Source organism: Equus quagga, chromosome 9, assembly GCF_021613505.1.
Source record: "Equus quagga isolate Etosha38 chromosome 9, UCLA_HA_Equagga_1.0, whole genome shotgun sequence".
In the NCBI taxonomy this organism is placed as follows: Eukaryota; Metazoa; Chordata; class Mammalia; order Perissodactyla; family Equidae; genus Equus; species Equus quagga.
Genome location: NC_060275.1, coordinates 54,382,521 through 54,402,492, shown reverse-complemented (window position 1 = coordinate 54,402,492; position 19,972 = coordinate 54,382,521). Strand labels below are relative to the sequence as shown.

The 19,972-nt window shown below is 42.5% G+C and overlaps 1 protein-coding gene across 7 annotated transcripts in view; it reads right to left on the bottom strand.

Moving 5' to 3' along the window:
• Nucleotides 1–5,890: 5,890 nt before the first annotated feature.
• GATA6 (GATA binding protein 6) overlaps nt 5,891–19,972 on the bottom strand; it is a 30,331-nt gene continuing 16,249 nt past the window's right edge. For 6 of the 7 annotated variants that reach the window (XM_046671372.1, XM_046671373.1, XM_046671374.1 and 3 more), the window contains exons 8-9: nt 7,219–7,350; nt 5,891–7,056 (exon numbers count right to left, since the gene is read on the bottom strand). In XM_046671372.1, coding sequence (XP_046527328.1) covers nt 7,003–7,056; nt 7,219–7,350 — 186 coding nt within the window. In that variant the 3' untranslated portion in view covers nt 5,891–7,002. Of the gene's footprint in view, nt 7,351–19,972 lie in introns of all 7 variants that reach the window. The other variant, XM_046671378.1, reaches the window with a different exon arrangement.

The following is a 19,972-nucleotide window of genomic DNA, read 5'->3' as shown; positions in this document are numbered from 1 at the left end:
TCAAAGTGTGAATGAACAGATTATTCATACAGAATAGAAAAATCCAGAAATAGACCCAAATATATATAAAAATTTATATTAAATATATATCCACATAAGAATTTATACAAGGAGACATATACATATGAGAATCTATACATTTTTTAAATTCCCATTTTGAATCGGTGGGAGGTAAATGGATTATTCAGGAAATGATGCTGGGACAATTAGGTTGTTTTTTGGAAAAACATAAGGTTGAAAATACTCTACATGTTACAACAACCAAAAACAAAAATTCCAGATAGAAACAAAATGTAAACCTCAAAAGCAAAACCATAAAAGTACTAGAAGAAAACATGGGGTTTTAAAAATTAGTCTTAACAATGGAGAAGGCTTTCGTAAATATTATACAAAACTTCAAAGCCATAAAAGATTGATAAATTGAATTACCTTAAAAAAAGAAAAGATCATCATGATTTTTTAAAAGTATAAACAAAGTCAAATGAAAAGCCAGGAATAAATATCTTTAAAATATATTTCAGACAAAGGGTTAATTTCCTTCATATGCAAAAAACTCAAATCAACCAGACCCATAACCCCATAGAAAAAACAGGTAAATAATATGAACAGAATTGGGCAGAGTTCACATAAAAGGAACTACACATGGCTCTTAACCACGGGAAAAGATGTTCAACCTCATTCACCACAGGATAAATGCAAAACAAAACTCAGAGATACAAAATTGACAAAGATCAGAATATTTGGTAATAACTGATTTGACTAACGGAAAACAGCTACCCTTGTACATCGCCTATGGCAGTGCAAAGTGGAACAACCTCTGTGAGAACAATTTGGCACTATCTATCAAAATTAAAACTAGAGCTGCCCCTTGACTCAGTGATGCCACTTCTAGAAACTCATCTCATAGGCAGATAGATTTGCATATGAGTGAAATGACACAGATACGGGATAATAACTGCAGCATTGCTTAAATGGCAAAAGATTGGAAACAAATGTCTTCAATGGGACACTGAAGAAAAGATGAACTACCCAGATATGCTAAGTGAACAAAGCAAAATGCAAAGCAATGTGTATAGTATGCTACCACGTGTTTAAAAAAAAATCTGAACATACATACTTGTATATACTTGTACATGCATCGATAGTCAATGCATATAATCAGTACAAGAAATAAGTTACATCTGGGAGAGAACTGAGTGGCTGGGCAACAGGAGTGAGAAGGGCAATTGTTTTTCACTGTATTCCAATTTGTAACTCTTGAATTTTGTACTATTCAAGACATTTTAATCAATGAAAAAGCAAAAAAAATGCAGATTCTTCAGCCTTACACAGGACCCACAGAATCACATTCTCTGGGGAAGGAGCCAGGGGCTCTGCAATTTTAACAAGCACCGTGTGCGATTCTCATGCACAAAGTTTGAGGAGCCCTGACAGACAGCATCATTAGTAATGCACACTTATCAAAATAATAATACCAACAGTGATGTAAGCAGTAATGAACACTTATTTAATAAGACAAAGCTGAAGACACCACTGCCAAAATCTTGCACAAGTTTTCCTGAAAAAATTCTTTGGCACAACGAAGCATAGAAAGATTTTACACCACAACCAAGTATTCCTTGTTCGCTCTGGTGTTTAGTTTTAACCACTATTAATAATTTCACCAGCTTTTTATACTTTGCAAAATGCTTTACCCTAATCTTTGGAGCTAGACAAGAGCATAACAAGCTGTCCATGAAAAGGAGAAGTGACTTGCTCAAAGACAGTGCAGCACCTGCAAACTTAGTACTTTCCGGCCAACAACTATGCCCTACCTTACGTGCTCCAAAGAAACCTGTAAGTAGAAGAGACACACGTTTGCTAGGTTTCTTCCGTCTGGGCACAGCTGTGTTGCAAATCACAATTGTGTATTTATGAGATGCTAGCAGAGAGAAAGGGCGTAGCCTCAACTCTCAGTTCCAGCTCCCCATCTGCGTTCTTCGATTTCTTCCCCTTTAAATTAAGATGACAAGACAATATGGTGGAGTGATTAAAGAGCACGTGCTCTGGAGCCAGACTGCCAGGGCTCACTCAACTCTGCTACTGTGTAATCTTGAGCAAGTTACTTAACTTCTCTGTAGACACTTCTGTAAATGCAGATAGCACCACCTCATTCACTTGGGATGAGGATTAGATGAATCGATGTCTGTGCAGCACTCTGTATGGAAACTAGCACATAGTAAATGCTAAATAAATATTGGCTATTATTATTATTTCAGACCAGTCTTGGAGCGTTAAAGGAATAGAATTCTCAAAAATAAGAGTAAAACCCAGGGAAGGGGTAGAAAGACAGGGAGGAAAACTCTATGGTGGCTAACCAGAAGACACAGAAGGCAAGCAACAATGAAAAGTTGGTTGTTTCCGAGAAATAAAAAACCAACTACAAGATATTGAAGCAATGGGCCAAGCAAAGCAAAGCTGTTTTTTCCTTGTTCTGCGAACTGCTCAGCTGCCAGACATTTCCATTTTCCGGTCTGGGTCCGTATCACTGCATAAGTTTTGTATCAGGGGCCCCAGACCAAGCAGGTTTGGCCTCAGCGGGTGGCAGCACCTCTTACCAAGCCCCTCTGTTCCTGAATGTGACCAGGACCCTCACCCTCTGTGGCCTGAGGCAACAGGAGGACTCGGCCTCCACAGATCAAAACCTGTGGTCAAAGGGGACCCGGAAGCGAGCTGGGAGACTCCGATCCCACCAGCCCCCCTGGTCGTGGAAGCATCTCAGGAGGCCCCTCAGACTCGGGGGACCCAGACCGGACCGCAGACCCACCATCGCCTCACTGCACATAATCTGCATACGGGCTGTGGGCAGCAAGTGCAGGTGGAAGGGACCTTCAAGACCACGCCGCTTGGTCTCTCTGTTTCATGGCTGCTGTGGAGACCGAGCTCCAGGGAGAAGAAACGACGTGCCCAAAAGCTAAGGGATATCTAGGTGATTATCCTACCACAGGGAACCCCTGATGTCTGAAATATAAGCCCTCCTACTAATTAAACATGATCTCATCTTTAATTGCTATATTTTAGCCATTTTTTAAATGTTCATTCTCTTTTTAAAAAAAAAAAAGCCACCAAGCAAAATAACTATCTGTCTAAATAGTGACATCAGTTGTGGAACAATCACTTCCCTGTGACAACCACTGAGCAAAAACAGTGAAGTCGCCGCTGTCCCGTGAGTGCCCAGTGCAGATTTGGGAAAGCCAGAGAGCACTTGGTGGGAGCGTGGTGACAGGCTCTGACGTGAGTCTCAGAGGTTGACGTGCACCCGCACCATCCTAACTTTCCTTTAGAAGCTGTTTGGACTTATCGACCATAATTTATTTATCCAAAGTTTCTAAGAATTTATTAGGCGTTCAGCCTAATATCTTAGAGTGGACCCGACTGAAGACACCATGTGATTCCTCTCCTCTGCAGGCCCCGCAGACAGCTATCACCTTGTCCCTGCCCCCTGCCCCCTGCAGAGACCAGAGCAGTGGGGTCTGCTCAGAATCCAGCTCCAGCTACAGGGTCAGCCACACAGAATCCATCCCGAGGCCTCCACTGGCCAGAGCTGCAGGCACCAAACTTTTACGCATGGACCCCGTTTTGAAAGATCTGGTCTAGCAAATTTATCATTTGTTTCTCATTTAAAATAATCAAACTCATATCTCACTACCTGTCAGAGAGATAACTAGCGTTGCCAAACTGACTTGCTATTTTAACCCAGAAACAAAACTCATTCTAAGCAGCTAGAGCTGCCTTATCCTGAATAAATGTTTGATCCCTGCTCCACCTTCCCACCCTCCACACACACACACCTATTGTTTCCCTTTCAGTCCAGGGGATCCGAAGACCCCGTGGACAATACCAGCACATAGAGAGAACTTAACACACCGAAGCCACCACACTGCCCGAAATTGAAAGCAGCCTGGAGTCTGGCATAGCCACCAAAGACTTGCTGTATTGCCCTCCCGGCAGCTAATTTATCTATGATCTGAAATGACATCAAATTTCCAAGGACTGGGGAAAACATTTCCCATGAGCAAGTTAATTTATTTGCAGGGGGAAATGAATGGCTCCCTTTGCTTTCCTGACCCTCCCATAGGCACCAGGAAACAACACGAAGTGACCCTGAAGAGAGACCCCAGACAGAGCCTTCAGTTATGTAAGATGGCCTAAAATCAGCCATGGGTGACAGAGGACATAAATTTCGCAGCCCACAGTAATGGGTCTGCGGGCTCTTTAAGCTGAGGTGCACCATCTATTTAAATGCACTCCTTAGTGAGGAATGACTTTTTTTTTGTATGTCATACTTTGGGGGAGGGGTGCTGAGATTGTGTATTTGGAACAAATTATCCAACTTCTCCTTTCTACAATCACAGGTGAGAAAGTCCCTGTTGAAAAGGCCCAGATTAGCGGAGTTCATTGTGTTAGCACAGGCTACAAGCAGCTCTCCCCCTCCTTCTGCCCCTTGTTAATTTATTTCGTGAAAGCTAAAATTCATTCCCCTTTGTGTTCTGACAAAAGAACAGGGGTTTTAACAACCTAACGGCATCTTAGGATTGGAAAGACCTCAACATTTGAGACCATGGCCAGAAAAAAGATCATTTGGAAGCCCCAATAAGAAAAATTCGTTTTCCAATCAAAGCATATTAACTCTAACAACTCCCAACCCGCCAGAAAGTGCTCAAAGTAACGAGAATCATAAGAGGGAAGGAAACCAAGAGTAAGTGGGGATCATCATTTCCTTCTGCTGTCACACCAACCCTATTCTATAAAACCATCAGCCAAACTCAGACTGGTACCTCTCAAGCATCCTCCCTCCATCTCAGCCACCCCTGGGCTGGGAGGGATGCCTCATTTCATTCTCCCCAGCCTTGGTCAAGAAGCACAGGTGAGCCAAGGGACATGAGACTCTCACAGACCATAAACTGCCAATACTCCACAGGGAGTAAGATATTCAAAACACTCATCTGGTAGGAGCTCTGGCCACCCTCCTTCAAAGTCAAGTTAACACTTAACGCTAATTATAGCCAGGCACTTCCCCAGGCACTTCACATGGATTATCTCATTTAATCCCAAGTTACATGTTATTGACCTTATTTTACAGACGAGGAAAATGAGAGTTGGCTAACTGCCCAAGGTCACAGAGCCCATGCATTCAGAGCAGGGACTCGAAGGTGAGTGGTCTGACCCCAGACCCAGCTCTCTTAACCACTGATCTAGCCCGCCATATGATGTCAGGGCCCATGTGGGCTTGGGTGAATTCCCCAGACGCCCACCCCCCAGCCCTGAGTCTGACTTCCAACACCACCTCACCACAAAGGAAGGTTTCCCTCCTCTTAAAAGTTTCAGACTGGACCCGATAGAATGGCTGTAAACAGTACATGAAAATAAGGCAAAAATCCCCCATGCTTAGGGAGCCAAAATGAAATGCCACCATTCTGTGTTGCGTGCGAAACAGCCTCCTGATTTCCTGAAATCCACCCAACAATGACGAAAAAGCAGAGATTGTTCAGATCACTTTATGTCTTCTGGTGAGCATAAGGACTCCAGCCTCAGACAAGCTTTGAGACATCGTGGCACTTTGCAAAAGGGAGGACCAGAAAAGAAACCATTCTGTTTCTGGGTCACAGAGCATGTTTCATTCAGAGAAAGAGAGAAACTCTGGACTTTTTAAACGTTTATAAAGATTGATCCTAAACAGAATGCTTATAATCTCAGATAATGTCATATAATACTGGGTCCTTTTCACTCATAAAAATTGTCCCCAATGCAAACTGACAATGATAACGAACTCCATGTACCAACTTCAAACAAGCCAAGGTATAAAACAGCCCCAAAAGGAAAATTCATTGAAAGGAAGGCCATAAAGCAATTTGCAAACATCGCATGCACTTGTTTTATATGAATATCTATAGCCACATACAGTATCAAAATGAAACTGAAAGGGAAGGAACTCGCTGTACAGAAACAACACAATACCCTTTTTATTTTTAAAACTCTGGTGAAATAGTTTCCATAGGACATCCCATTAAAAAAAAATTAATGTAAACCAACCTGCCTGTGGGTTAGTCACACTACAGAGACTTCATCATGGTGTGTACAGACGCCTAGAGTATTTACAAATGTTACCTGTTAGGTAGTAAAGCTTTGTTGCAAATTTCCAGCACATATTCCACAGTAAAATAAAGGGAGAATATTGGTGTTCTTGTATAAAAATTCTTAACAAATGGATAAAGGCAATTTTCCTGAGAGAAGATTTGTTCTTGAAATATTTTTCTTTTAACAATTGGAAATATAGAAATGGGATGTAGTTGTAAAAGAAGCATAAGAATGTCTAAGTTAACATTTTTCTTTTAAATTATTTAAGTACCATTAAGTTAAAATGTTTACATTCATTATAAAAAATGTTGTTAAATCTTATGCAAATGATTTAACACTGATTGCTGCAACGCAAATTGCACTTTTTAAAAAAATTATTGTATACATGGAAGAAAAATATCTTGTTTGCTACCCTGTTTACAAATTCCGACTGACTTCAGATCAGTCACACAATATGAACTTTGAGAAACATCAGTCACAGTGTACATTACAGTTATAACGCAGTCTTGCAAACTGAGTAATATTTTTGACAAGAGACCTCATGAACCGACTCAGCCTCCAGAAGTGTGTACCAAATGGCCTCAAATGGTCTTCTCCGTGAACGCATGTGAAATTTGGGTGTGGAAAAGGTATGAAGAAATTCTGGAATAACCAAAATCGATCAGAAGAAGCACGTGATTCGGGGCAATACACATAAAACCTTTTTTAAAAATCTCTCAATATTCTTTAGCCGGCAAGTCCCGGTTTCTGGCAGCGGCACAGCGGACACCACATCCTCTGGCAGACCCAGAGGCAGGCTGGCTGGAAGTGGCCGTGGCCAGGGAGCAGGCGACGTGCGTGGGCTGCACCGGCCCTTCCCAGAAGCTCCATCTTCTCTCTGGCTCTTCAGAGACAGCGGCTGGGTGGTAAGGCCGAGCGAGCCTCTTGGGAAACGCATCTCTTTCAAAATAAAGGCACGGAAATCACGCGTCAGAGGAATGTTCTGTCAGCATACTCGCCCCGGTCTGGACTGCTGGACAAAATCACCGCAGGTCGTGCGCCCTCCCGCTCCCCAGAGCCGGCTCAGGCCAGGGCGAGGGCGCACCAGGAATCCTGTCTCACCGAGGACGATGTGACTTCAGCCGGCGAGGCCAGGCTGACGCCGATGTACAGCCCGTCTTGACCTGAGTACTTGAGCTCGCTGTTCTCGGGATTGGTGCTCTCTCCCGGGCCAGACAGCACCGAGGCGCCCGCCTGGCGGAGGAGGGACAGACAGAAAGAGAAAGAGAATGGGAGAGACAGTTATCGATGACATTTGTCAGGTGGCCCACTCGGGCTAGGTAGACACAGGGGCTGGGCAGGGCAGCCTGGGAGAGCATGCCATTGACCTAAACCTGGCAATTTCAGCTCTTAGAAACATTCTCCTGTTAACCTGAGGACTCATGGCAGGAGCCATCCGGCATGATGCGCAGCCAGACACAGGTAGGAAAGGGGAACTGGAGGAAGCCTATTTGTAAAAAGTACCCAACTCTCAGATCTCTGACAGTGAAACCAACCATACCACGCAGGTAAATAGGCCTTAATCATGCCCACACAATCTAATCATTTCAAAAGAGAAAATGCAGAACCCTGCGCGCGCGCACACACACACACACACACACACACACACACACACACACAGAGCAGACCCACAAGGCTTAGCAGTTACGTCAAAATCTAAAAAGGAAAGCTACACAGTTCAGCAAGGCCTGATAAATGAAATTTTTGAGCACTGACATCATGGAAAATTAACCCATGCATACACAGGTTTTAATATCTACCTCATTTACCTTAATTCTTTCCAAGAAGAACAGGCCCTGTTTGAAGCAGACCACATTATAAAGAAAATGCTAGCATCCTATATCTGTCATGATCTCAGCAATTATTTCTTGAAGCAAAAGGTCACCTCTCTCATTTCATTCATTCCTTCCATCCAAATGAAAAAGACCATATAGAAAACATGATATAATTTAGTAGAATCAAACCAAAATAACTAAAATCGTGTTTAGACTATGGTTTGAGAAAACAGTTGTATCTGACTTTTTAAAAAATCTAGCCATAATCACATACTTTTTAATGATGCCTTTTTCCTTCCAAAAGCTCAGAAGCCCATTATTTCTTCCAAGCTTTCAGGGTTCCATCCCATAAATTACTGGATACTTGTTTTTTGACACAGGTAGAACATTTTGTACTTTTCAAAGCATTCTTTTTTTACATACACAGTCCCATTAAATCCCCAAAATATCCATTAGTCTGGCCGAGTTACATCCACTTCAGAGAAACAGGCTAAACTGAATGGAAGCACACTGTGCCGAGCCTCCGCGGCTCCTCTTGGGGGCCTGGAACTAAATGCCATGCTACTCTTTCCTGGAAAAAATCTGGTTTTCTCTCTAATCCTCACCCTAACCGCAGGAGGCTGGGCGGTGGGGCTTTAGGAGGTCTGACCTGTGACTTCCTGTCTGCCCATCCCAACTTCCTCCCAACCGAACAGACCAACCCAGCCACTCCACAGGTAACCAAGCCTTCTGTCTCCTAGCAAAATGAGGGGCTGTGAAAATCCAGCAACGACAGGACCCCCAACACACACTCAAATTTCTTTTTAAATAACACAAACTTCAAGACTTAAACCGAGGGTTTTAGGTGCATAAAAGAGCAAATTTCACAAAGTCCTTGAGCTGTCTAAATTTTTTGTTTCTTAAAGATTGGCACCTGAGCTAACAACTGTTGCCAATTTTTTTTCTTTTTTTTTCTGCTTTGTCTCCCCAAAGCACCCTGGTACATAGCTGTATATTTTAGTTATGGGTCCTTCTACTTGTGGCATGTGGGATGCTACCTCAACATGCCCATGTCCACGCCCAGGATCCGAACCAGCAAAACCCTGGGCCACCAAAGCAGAGCGCATGAACTTAACCACTAGGCCACGGGGCTGGCCCCTGAGTTGTCTAATATTTTAAATAGCTTCCTCTCAAAATTTTGAAATAGCTGAAGAATCCTGTCAAGCAAACTAAAGCTACTGATTTGGCTACACGTATAAATATGGTGATTAACTTTAGCCCTTAATTCCATAATTTCTACTACCCCTGAGGAAATAAACAAAAGGGTCATATTCAATTACAAAAGGAGCCATCATACAATTAGTAGGATGTGAGCTCCCTTATAAATGATTCCAGTCACACCCAACTTTGACTTGATCCACCTATTCCCCGGAAAGCGCATCTGCCATCTGCGTTTATCTGATGAAATCTGACTTCCCCACAGCAAGCGCTGTTTCATGGAATGAAGAGGGGCCTGCATTGGCCCAGGTAGCAGCCCACCTCGGACAGCCAGCAGTGCTGACATAACAGAGGGTCTGTCGTCACCACCACAAGTCAGCGACGAGAAACATTAGCAAGGTACCTATGAGAGCCAGGCATGGGGACGAGGAGCCCCAATGAGACAGTCGCTCACTGGACGAGCTCCCAGGCTGCGAGGGGAGCCAGGATACATACACACTTGAAAATAAGACCGCTCAACTCCCCATCCTGCAGGATGAATGAGTGGCTGGGACAGGGAGGTGAAGCGAGAGGTCAAACAAGGAATCACAGAGGGGAAGTCTTGTGCGCAATGGCCATAGGCAGCCTGTACAGTGGGGACAGCTTCGGCTTTCAAACCCTGTCCTGGTGCAGCCACCTCCCCGAGCCTCCTCCTCAGTGACTGGCCCTGGTATTCCCTACCTCAAGTGTGGCCGCGACAATTAAGTGACAATGTTTCGTTGTGACAATTAAATGACATAATGTTTGTAAAAGCATCCACATGAGGCCTTGCCATGTTAAACATTCCACGAAGGGAAGCTATTATCATTGGTGAGGAAAGGGTGTTCAAAACCAGAGGCACGCACGGTGTGGGGAGGCCTGTTCGTAAAGCCAGCAAACGAGTCAAAGAGACAACACGGGCGAGGTAAACTGGAAGGCGTGACCTGAAACTTTCTGTGCCTCAGTTTCCTCACCTTTAAAATGGAAATAAGAAGAGGACCTATGTCGTAAGGTTGTCGCAAGAATTAAATTAGCTGATACATGTAAAGCCCTTACAACAGCGTCTGACAGTAGTGAAGACTACAGAAGTGTACACTACTGTTAGTATTTTATTTTACTCTTAAGGTTAAGGAGCATGGACCTAATTTAATCCCCCCAATTCCATCCATGGGCCCAGGTGAGCGACTGCCATCACCCGGTGGAGCAGCAGTGGGAACTCATCCAGAGCTAAGGGACACCACCTCAACAAGGACCCCGTTCTAATTGTTACCAACAGCTCTTTGCGAAGAGAAAGCAAGGTGTGTCCACAGCTTCGAAAGGACACTGGTCCTTTCTCAAATAAGCCACATTAAAGAAATCTTAATACCTTGAATATTATTCTTACTCCTGAACAATAACCCCCAAAACCACCAGTTGAAAAACATATTTTCTTTTTCAGACAAAATTGTTAAGCTCTATGGCAGGCCAGGAGTCCTGCTGTCAAAGGGTGGGCAAATCCCAAATTATGAGTGATAAGCTCCTGAAAAAACAGTTCATTTGAAATATAAAGCAAGATCTGAATCTGTAAGAAAAAAACAGAACAACTACTTGTGCCCAAGGCTTGAGAACTTACTATTTTTAAAGGACAACACACTATTTAATCATGAAATACTGCGATGTAGAGCTTTTTTATATGTCAATAGTACCTCAATAAAAAGTTAATTAAAACATTTATGCAACGATACATAATGATGAGATGTGATGACACCATGATGACCACGGTACCCTCATCCACGGCTGGTGGGGTTATTTTCTGGTACACGCCTTAGAAGGTAGTTCAAAGAGCCATCAAGAATATTATATCCTACTTAGCTCTGTAATTTCACCTCTGGAAATGTCTTATAAGGAAAGAAATCAAAGGAAGGGAAAGGATCCACAGAGGAAGACATCATTGCAGGGTTCCTTATAATAGTGGAAACCATGGAAATAATCTAATGTCTAATGATACGGGGATGTTTGGAAAAGCAAGGGACATCCGCTCAGTGAGCTATTATGCAATTATTAAAAATAAGATCATGTAGCAAAATGGAAAAAAGCCCTATAATGCACTGTCAAGGGAAAACAGGACATAAATTCTAATAATCTCACGATTACAACTTACCCATGCACATGCGAAAGTATTTCAAGGGAACCTAGGAGCAGGTGGGGACAGGGGACTATCGGAGAGGGCCCAACCTATTAGCCATCTATACTTTTCTTTGACTATTTTCATTGAATGGCATAGTACAGTCTAACTTTGGGGAAGAGTAGAAGACATAGATTAGCACTAGAAACATGAAACACAAGCACTCAATTGAGGGATGAGCCACCTGGTCGGAGTCATAAAGGAGCATGAAAAAACAGGAGGAATCAGAGTAACATAGGGAAGGGAGAATCAGAAGGGGCCCCCTGCACCCCTGAAGTCACCTCCATGCCACCTGGAGCAGGCTGGAGCCTGGCCAGCCATGCACAGGTGAAACATAGCTGTACAGAAGCTAAAACACCAAACACACTACATGGGTTCATTGGTGTAACCTGAGCTCTCGAAATCGGTATTCTAACTACAGAAGTCTGGGATCGGCACAACAATCTGTCTTGTCACGTCATTGCTCATCTTAAGGCTTTTCCTTCATTGGTGATATTCAAGAGCTACTTACTGAGAATCAGTCCAATTTGGGGAGAAAATCAGAGAAAATATGTGGACATAGTACACACACACACAAATACAAGTATAAATTTCAATTGGTTAATATGTTTTCCCACATCTAGTTAAATCCTTCCAATGACTTTAGTTCAGATCACAGACACCTCAGAATAGCAAAACAGGCACTTCACTAAGCTAAACCAACCCAGACCAACAAACATCCCGGAATGAAAGTAAAAGAGAGCACTCTGGAGTGCCCGCAGAGGGCGGCTGAGGCAGGCGGAGGTTCATGCTCTTTCCCTGATCAAAGTGCAATAAGAGGGTGGAGCAGAAATCTGTTCTGTGTTTCCATTCACAGCTTATCTGCCCTCCACCCTCCCACAGACAACTGAAAATGGAGGCACTTCCTGTTGAAAGAATGTGTTATCAGCACCAGACCCAGCCTGGGCTTAGCACTAATGCAGGCCCCGGGTAGGTGGGAGAGCGGCTGGGCTGGAAATCTCCCTCCTAAAGGAATTAATGACTTCAGGGACAACCCGGGCTGCTGCAGACCAGGACATGGAAAATATCCACTAACATGTGAAGTCAGCACAGTTCATCTTTAGATCACCCGAAGATTTTTCCTGTGAGAAGGAGCCTTTGCTCATTTTCAGACATATATCTGAAACGTCAAGGATTTCTGATTTGATAAAACCTCATAGCCAATGCCCAGCAGTGTCTGGCTCACAGTAGGCTCACCAACAATGTCAGTTCTCATTTCTTTCCTTTACTTCGAATATCCCATAATAGGCAGGCCCAGAGACAGCTTCCAAAGGGGATGCCCACTTGGGCGGCTCTGGAAAGAACATATCCGAGCAAAGGAAACCCTTAAAGGATGCGGTCCTTCCAGAAGAATAACATAGGTTCTCTGGCTTGTGAATTATAAACATGAATTTCATTTTTGAGGAAGAAAATCCAAAAGGAGTGGACACGGATGTGCTCAGTCCTCCGTGCTGTAATCTCTCAATGCAGCCTCGATCCAAAGAAATGAAACCCTGCGGCCGGGGAAGAAGGGGGTGAATGTGTGATCATTCCCAGAGCGGACTTTGACGAGGATCACACTGCCTCCCTTAGCGACAGCTCAGACTGGCGGCCCCTGCGGCCTCCCATCTGCCCTTCCTACACATCCAAGTCAGTCTCTGGTTGCAGCTTTTACTCGGGTGAGGGGAAGCCAGCCGTCCCTCGCTGCCAAAGCTCTCTTCTCTGCTTGCGTAACCTCTAGGTTAGACTCTTGCAGGGCCTTATAGCTGTGCCTTCCTCAGAAGAAAAACTAAAAACTGTGCAAGTGCCAACTAAGGAGAAACACTTTCAGATAAATTTTAACGTTCACTCTAAAAGCTATCGTCATTTCAGTCTGAATGGAGGTAACAAGACCAGACACAAAAGCGACTCAGTAGTACACACAGGTCTGTCTCCACCGGGACACATGAAAATCATCAATCACAACAAAACTCTCCCAACCTCCCACGACAGCTCAGTAAAGCAGGAGAATGCGAGCACCTTCTCTTACAAGAAGGGAGGGTGCTGGTCACCCAAGCTGATGACCTAACTCAGTTTTTAGCAGAATAATATTATAATAATTAGAAAAGTAATTTCTTATATTTTGTAACTTTGCAAACAAATTCCTTCCTGAGGAGCTCCCTGGCTGCCCCTCTGAAGCCCCCTGCCCCTCTGAGCCTGAGAAGGCCAGGTTATACCCACACCTGGAGATGCTGCCCTTTTCCAGGAGGAAGAACCATGCTACACACACAGTCTCCTCTGGGCAAAGGAGCAAATTGTTTTATGCATCTGCACACACTCCAACAGCAAGCATGCTGTGGTGAAGAAAGGCCTGGCTCAAAGTTTATAAGTACCGTGGGATTATCAGTAAAATGCTGATGTACAAATACAAATTGCAGGGGTGTAGGGTTTGTCCCACAACTCTAAGTGATAAGTATACTAAAGGAAAAGTTTATCTTCAAAATGAATCAAAATGGATGACTCTATTCCAGTCTTCAAATTAAGTGGTAAGGGCTCATGAGGCAAGATTTAAAACCTGGTGAATTATCATCATAACTTTTAAAGATTTTATTTTTTCTTCTTCACCCCAAAGGCCCCTGGGTACATAGTTGTACATATTTTTAGTTGTGGGTCCTTCTAGTTGTGGCACGTGGGACACTGCCTCAGCATGGCTTGGTGAGCGGTGCTATGTCCGCGCCCAGGATCCAAACCTGCGAAACCCTGGGCTGCCGAAGCAGAGTGCACACAAACGTAACCACTTGGCCACGGGGCCAGCCGCTCATCTTAACTGTTAAAAACTGGCTTTTTAGGAGATTGGACGAGCATCTTAAAACTGGCCATCTCAATGAGAGAAAGCATACTGTGGTCCAAGAACCAAGCAGCATTTATAAGAAAGTATTATGAAAGTACTAAGTATCGTAAAGAATGAAAAATTGTTGCTGTTGGAGAAATAAACATTTTAAATATGGTTACTTCATTAATACAACAGCTCTACATCTCTAAATTCCCCCCATTAGGAAAGTAAGGATTTACTTCTAATGTCTTGGGATGAAAAAAATGCCATACAAATAGAGTACATCATTATTAACTTTCAAGATTATATTTAAGTAGCACTATTCTTCTTGAGCCTCAAAGAGGTCTACAGGCATCTCCCACTTAGGCTACACAATACTCCTAAGGATCAGATGGTAGGAATTACTTCTCCCCTTTAGCAGAAGGAGACAGACAGAGGCTGTACAAAACCTTGGCAGCATGCTACAGTCACACGTGGAGCGGGAGCTAGCGCCTGCCTGCCTGAATCTGTTTCCTTCCAGCCGCTAATCCATGAACCCCCAGAATAAACGTCAGACTATATTCAGGCTTCAGCACGAATCAAGCAACTAACTTTAACAAGAGCTTTATAATAAATATTTTAATAAGATAAAACAATGATTCTGGAGCACGTACCCCAGCTCTGGTGAAACCAAGCCACGCTATCAACTACCAAATCAGACAGCACACGGAATAAATCAGCATTTAAATGTTATCAGCTACTGACCTGGAACTGTTTACTCACAAGACTCCAACAGGACACTGAAATCCATACCTGTTGTTTATTTGTTCAAATCCTCCTTCAAACCTGAGGTCACAAAAATAATGCCTTTGTCCTCAGGCTCACAAACTCTGAGTACTGGGCTGGATATGACAGGTTGCTGAATTATGAATGATCACGTAAGCCAACACCTGTCTCTGGAGATGCTTCTTAAAATTATTAAAATTTCAGAGAAAATGAACAGGTAGGTCTAAGCGTGAACAGAGCTAACAGATTGGATTTAATTCACATCCACTAGATCTTCATATTGCTAGTAACTCTTTTGGCAGACACCCATGAAATGCATAATAAATTACTTTTGTTCCAGTAAAGGAATTCATTTTCTTCGAAGATTCATTTAGCAATAACATTTCAGAGCATTCTAAGCCAGATTTCTTAAATTTGGTCATGTTTTCCCGTAACATTATTTCATGTTTTGTGACAATTTTGTATATTCTTACAGAGGCAGGGAAAAAACTGCAAAGAATTTGTAATCTGCAAAGAAAAGTTGCATTCTGAGATGAAGCCTTCTAACCTGAGGCCAAAGGAAAAGGCGAATGACATACTGCCTGCACTTATTCTTGACCCAGAATTCTGGCTTTCAGATTGTGATAATGAGTCACTTATTAAACAAACCACAATCCTGTGATAAATTGGGTGGACATACATATTATAAACTATTTAAAGAGCAATACAGTTGTACTGTTTCCTAATATACATACAAAGACATTGCATGTTAATGTAATACAATGTATTTCTAACTACTCCTTCTTACCATCCACCCCATGATACATGCACGAGCTTGAGTGCACACACACACACACACGAAAAGAAGAGGGACGTCTAGAAAAGGCCTTGAGATCAAAATGAAAGCACGCAAACTCCACACGCTTAAACATTCTCTGCCAGGGTGACGTGTGACTTTCACAGCGAAGGCCAATGTGGTCAGACAGGAACGTGAGTTATTAGAAGGGGCTGTGAAAGAGGAAAGAAAGGGAGCCTGGCACATAGGGAGCGTGAAGATAAAACGCCAACAAAATATTGATGTTCATGGCTTGCAGCAAGTGGCAAGTGGGATATTAATAACTGTGATGATTGGCCAACTCCCCGGGAGGGGTAGGAGACGTCGGTTCCAGTCCCGGCTCCAACGTGGGCTTGTTTTGTGACCTGATGGAGTCGCTCCGAGTCCTGGTTTATAAATGAGGCAATAACAATACCTAGCTGCAACTCTCTCACAGACCCTTGTGGGAGATTAATGACTTTTTAACTCTTTTTTTATTCATTTAGAAAAAAGTACCTTGGACTATAAACTCTGGGGAAGAAATGGATACTTGCCTATTAAGAAACGCTTTCCAATGATTTCATAAAAATTAATGAAGGCAATTTGAACATTCTGAAAAGTTCCAACTCACCTAGCACTCACTGTGTATGGATTTAAATCACACCATTAGAAAGATTTTTGTACTACTGCAACCTTGTATTTAATATTTTAAGAGAGCCTTTTGATAGTCACATTAGGTACATGGACAACAGCAAATTTTACCACTTATTATTTTTTCTATTACTCAATTAACATAGTCTTAGAAATATAATACATTCTATTAATAAGAATAATATTTAACAAGAGAATTTATACAATGTGACATATATTTTATCAAGAGCAAATCACTTCTCTGACATTACTTTCCCAAATGTTTCAGCGGGACAATATTTGAGGCTGAAATTATTCATCAAAATTAGTCAGATTTCTTTCAGAAAATGTTATTTCTTCTCTCTAAAGATTTCAATATCCCATATGCTATCGCATATTAATCTAGTATGCCGCAGTGATAACAACATTGAGTCTGCCTCTGCCAGCCCGGGTCCACATCCAAGCCCAGCCTCCTAATTTGATAGATAACCATGGGCCTGTTACTTACATTCTGAGTCTCACTCCCTCAAATGGAAAATTGGAAATAAAAACACCTCATTTGTAGAGAGATAATTAGGAATAAAAAGAAAAAACGTACATAAAACACCTGGAACATAAAAGGCACTTGATAGAAGCTGGCTTCCTGCCTTCCTGTGTCTACTACCTTATAAAGGAGAAAGTACGGGAAAGGAGAAATCATCCCAAAGCAATAGTACGGATGATGAAATGCAAGACTAATCCACTAATGCCTGGCTCTCAAGTGCCCTAAAGGCTCTCGTGGAAGATTCAAGAGAAGAGTGACGTGGTAATATTTTGTCCCGGCTCCAGCAGCCTCTTGAATCAGAGCTCTTCTTCACAGTCAAGTTCCTCTGAGTAAAAGCAACCCACACTGTATCTAAGTCTTATCTGAATGTACCTTTCAGCTATTTAACTGTTATAGGAATTGTTAATAAGAATGGAAACTATATTTTGTGACAATCTTAATGCCGTAGGTAAATCCAAAGCGACTCAATTACTTTGAGAAAAAGACAGAGGCGTATATTTGCCAATTAAAAAGTAACTACATGATTAAAGTGGTGTCTTCCAATTTTCACCACAGGATGAAATATTAACACATAAAATGAAAACTATAAAAATAATTCTATATCTTAACCTGCGATGTGCCTAACCTTTCTTCAGAAAGCCTTATAAAGACATCCAGATATCCTAACAGGTGTCAGTCCCTAATCACTGCCCTCACCTGCAAGCACTCAGGGGTGCGCATTAACTCTTTCAAACCACTTCCAGCACAAGATCCAGCACAACGCAGCTCAGAAGTACGTCTTCTGACAAAGTCACTGAATAAAGTTATCACCCAAGAGTAGCTACAGTAGGGAAACAGGTCTAGCCAGGCACAGAACGTCCCAGAAGAGTGAGTGAGGCAGGAACGAGACATTACATATTTAATAGCAAGAAAGTGACCAAAGAGTGGGTAAGGCCACCAAAAAGCAGAGGCGAATCTGAGATGAGGTCCTTGTCTCCCTCTAAGGACATGTGCCTCTCCTTGTGAAGCTGTCTATCACCAACAACGAACCACAAAGGGAAGGAAACATATTTCCTATCACTAACACACCATGCCTAATGTTTCCATCCGGAAGGTCACCAGACAGCTACCTCAAACCATCCTACACTGAGGAGCCCCGGGGACCAAAAACTCAACATTGTAAGCCATGAGGTCAGCGGTCAGCGCACGTCACCAGCTCCGAGTAAGTATTTTTCCTTACTGATTGTGAGGGAAAACCCTGCTTGTGAAATGTACAAGTAGGAGCAGGCTAACGTTTGTTTATATCAATTATCAAAATACTCCCAGTTAGGAATGTTTTAATTGTTGGACTCCAGCGTAAAGACAGGAACACATTTGTCACCGCCGTGGGGGTTAAATAAAGTCCATCAATTAGAAATGAAGGAGTTTGGGCCCTGCTTAAGGCTGACTTGATACTGACTTGAAACAGTTTCAAATATCTCCCTCCGCCGATTTTAGCAGTCTTATCTGCCTTTAGCTTCACACACCCTGCACTCCAGCCACACGGAACTCCTAAAACCACGTCCCTGAAGCACTGTAGACACCCATGCTCCTCTTCCCAGACACCTCTGTCCCAACTTTCCCTCTGCAAAACTCCCACACAACTAATTCAAGTTTCCTCTCCTCTCTGAATCCATTTCCAACTTTGCAGTCAGAATTCACTGCTCCCTCCTTCCAATGCCTAACGTACTTTGTCACTCATTTAAAGCACTTCCAGATCTGACCAGCACTAAGATCTGTCTATACCTGCCCCCCACCACTACCACCACTTTATGAACAATTTGGGGTCGGGGACCTTACTTTACTCAGTTGTAAACAGGGCCTCTCATAGCACAATGCTTCTTAAATGGAGCAACGACCACAGAGAAAGGGCCATCAGACCCAAGTCATCTCCATTTCAAGGCTGTACATTTAATGATGATTTCAACATTATCTTTGCAGGTTTAATGTAAACTTAAGTAGATTTTAATTTTTTTAAATAATTATTTTTTCTTTTTCTCCCCAAAGCCCCCTAGTACATAGCTGTGTATTTTTAGTTGTGCGTCCTTCCAGTTGTGGCATGTGGGACGCCGCCTCAGCGTGGCCCAACGGGCGGTACCATGTCCGCGCCCAGGATTTGAAATGGTGAAACCCTGGCCGCCAAAGGAAAGCGCACGAACTTAACCACTCGGCCACGGGGCCAGTCCCTAAATAATTATTTATGGAATTATTTTTAGGCAGGCAAAATACGTTCAAGTGACTTCCTATTCTCAGACATTATCTTACTGCTAATCTCATCCCCAAATTAATCCTTCGTGTCCCAAAAGAAATTTAGGAAAATACCTTTTATCTACAAAAGTTGGCAACTGAGCTATAAAGTTTATATATATTGTATACATACTATGTAATATATATACACATATATATATAAAGAACCGTCTAATTTCACAAATTCTTAGTTACAAGTCATAGGAAGGATAGGACCATTTATAGACTACTTAAATCTTATTTGGGAATTGCTGAAATAGAATATATTATCGTATTTCCCTCCTAAGTAACAATAACAACAACAAACTTATAAAACAGTCAGTAAATGGAATTCAATGAAAGATTTAAGTATTTTTACAACCCACAGAGAATATAAATGCCAAAGAAAATCTGATCTATTTAGGTCAACTAAACCCAGATTTTTCAGTAAATCTACATGTGTATATAAGAAAATTTCAGACAGAATGAAAGAATATATTTAGGAAATTTATCTTGAAGTTTAAAAGTCACAAAAATTAATCAATTGCCTATCAGAAATTAAGTTCAACCCATTTCTTAACAAACACAAAGAATTCCAAAGGAAGAAGACAGGCATTAACGTAATACCAGGCTGCATGGCTTCAGGTCTTCCCGACCTCATACAGGAAACAAACTGCCCTCCCTCTACATCCAACACATACACACCACACATATGCACAGCTCACCACAAAGAGAAACCGAGTCATAAGTAGCTGGGTCAGCAACCTGATGACCACCAGAAGGAACGTCTCCTTTTTTCCAGACAGACGTCTAGTCAAAACACAAACTAGCAACAAGTACATAAAGTTAAGACATG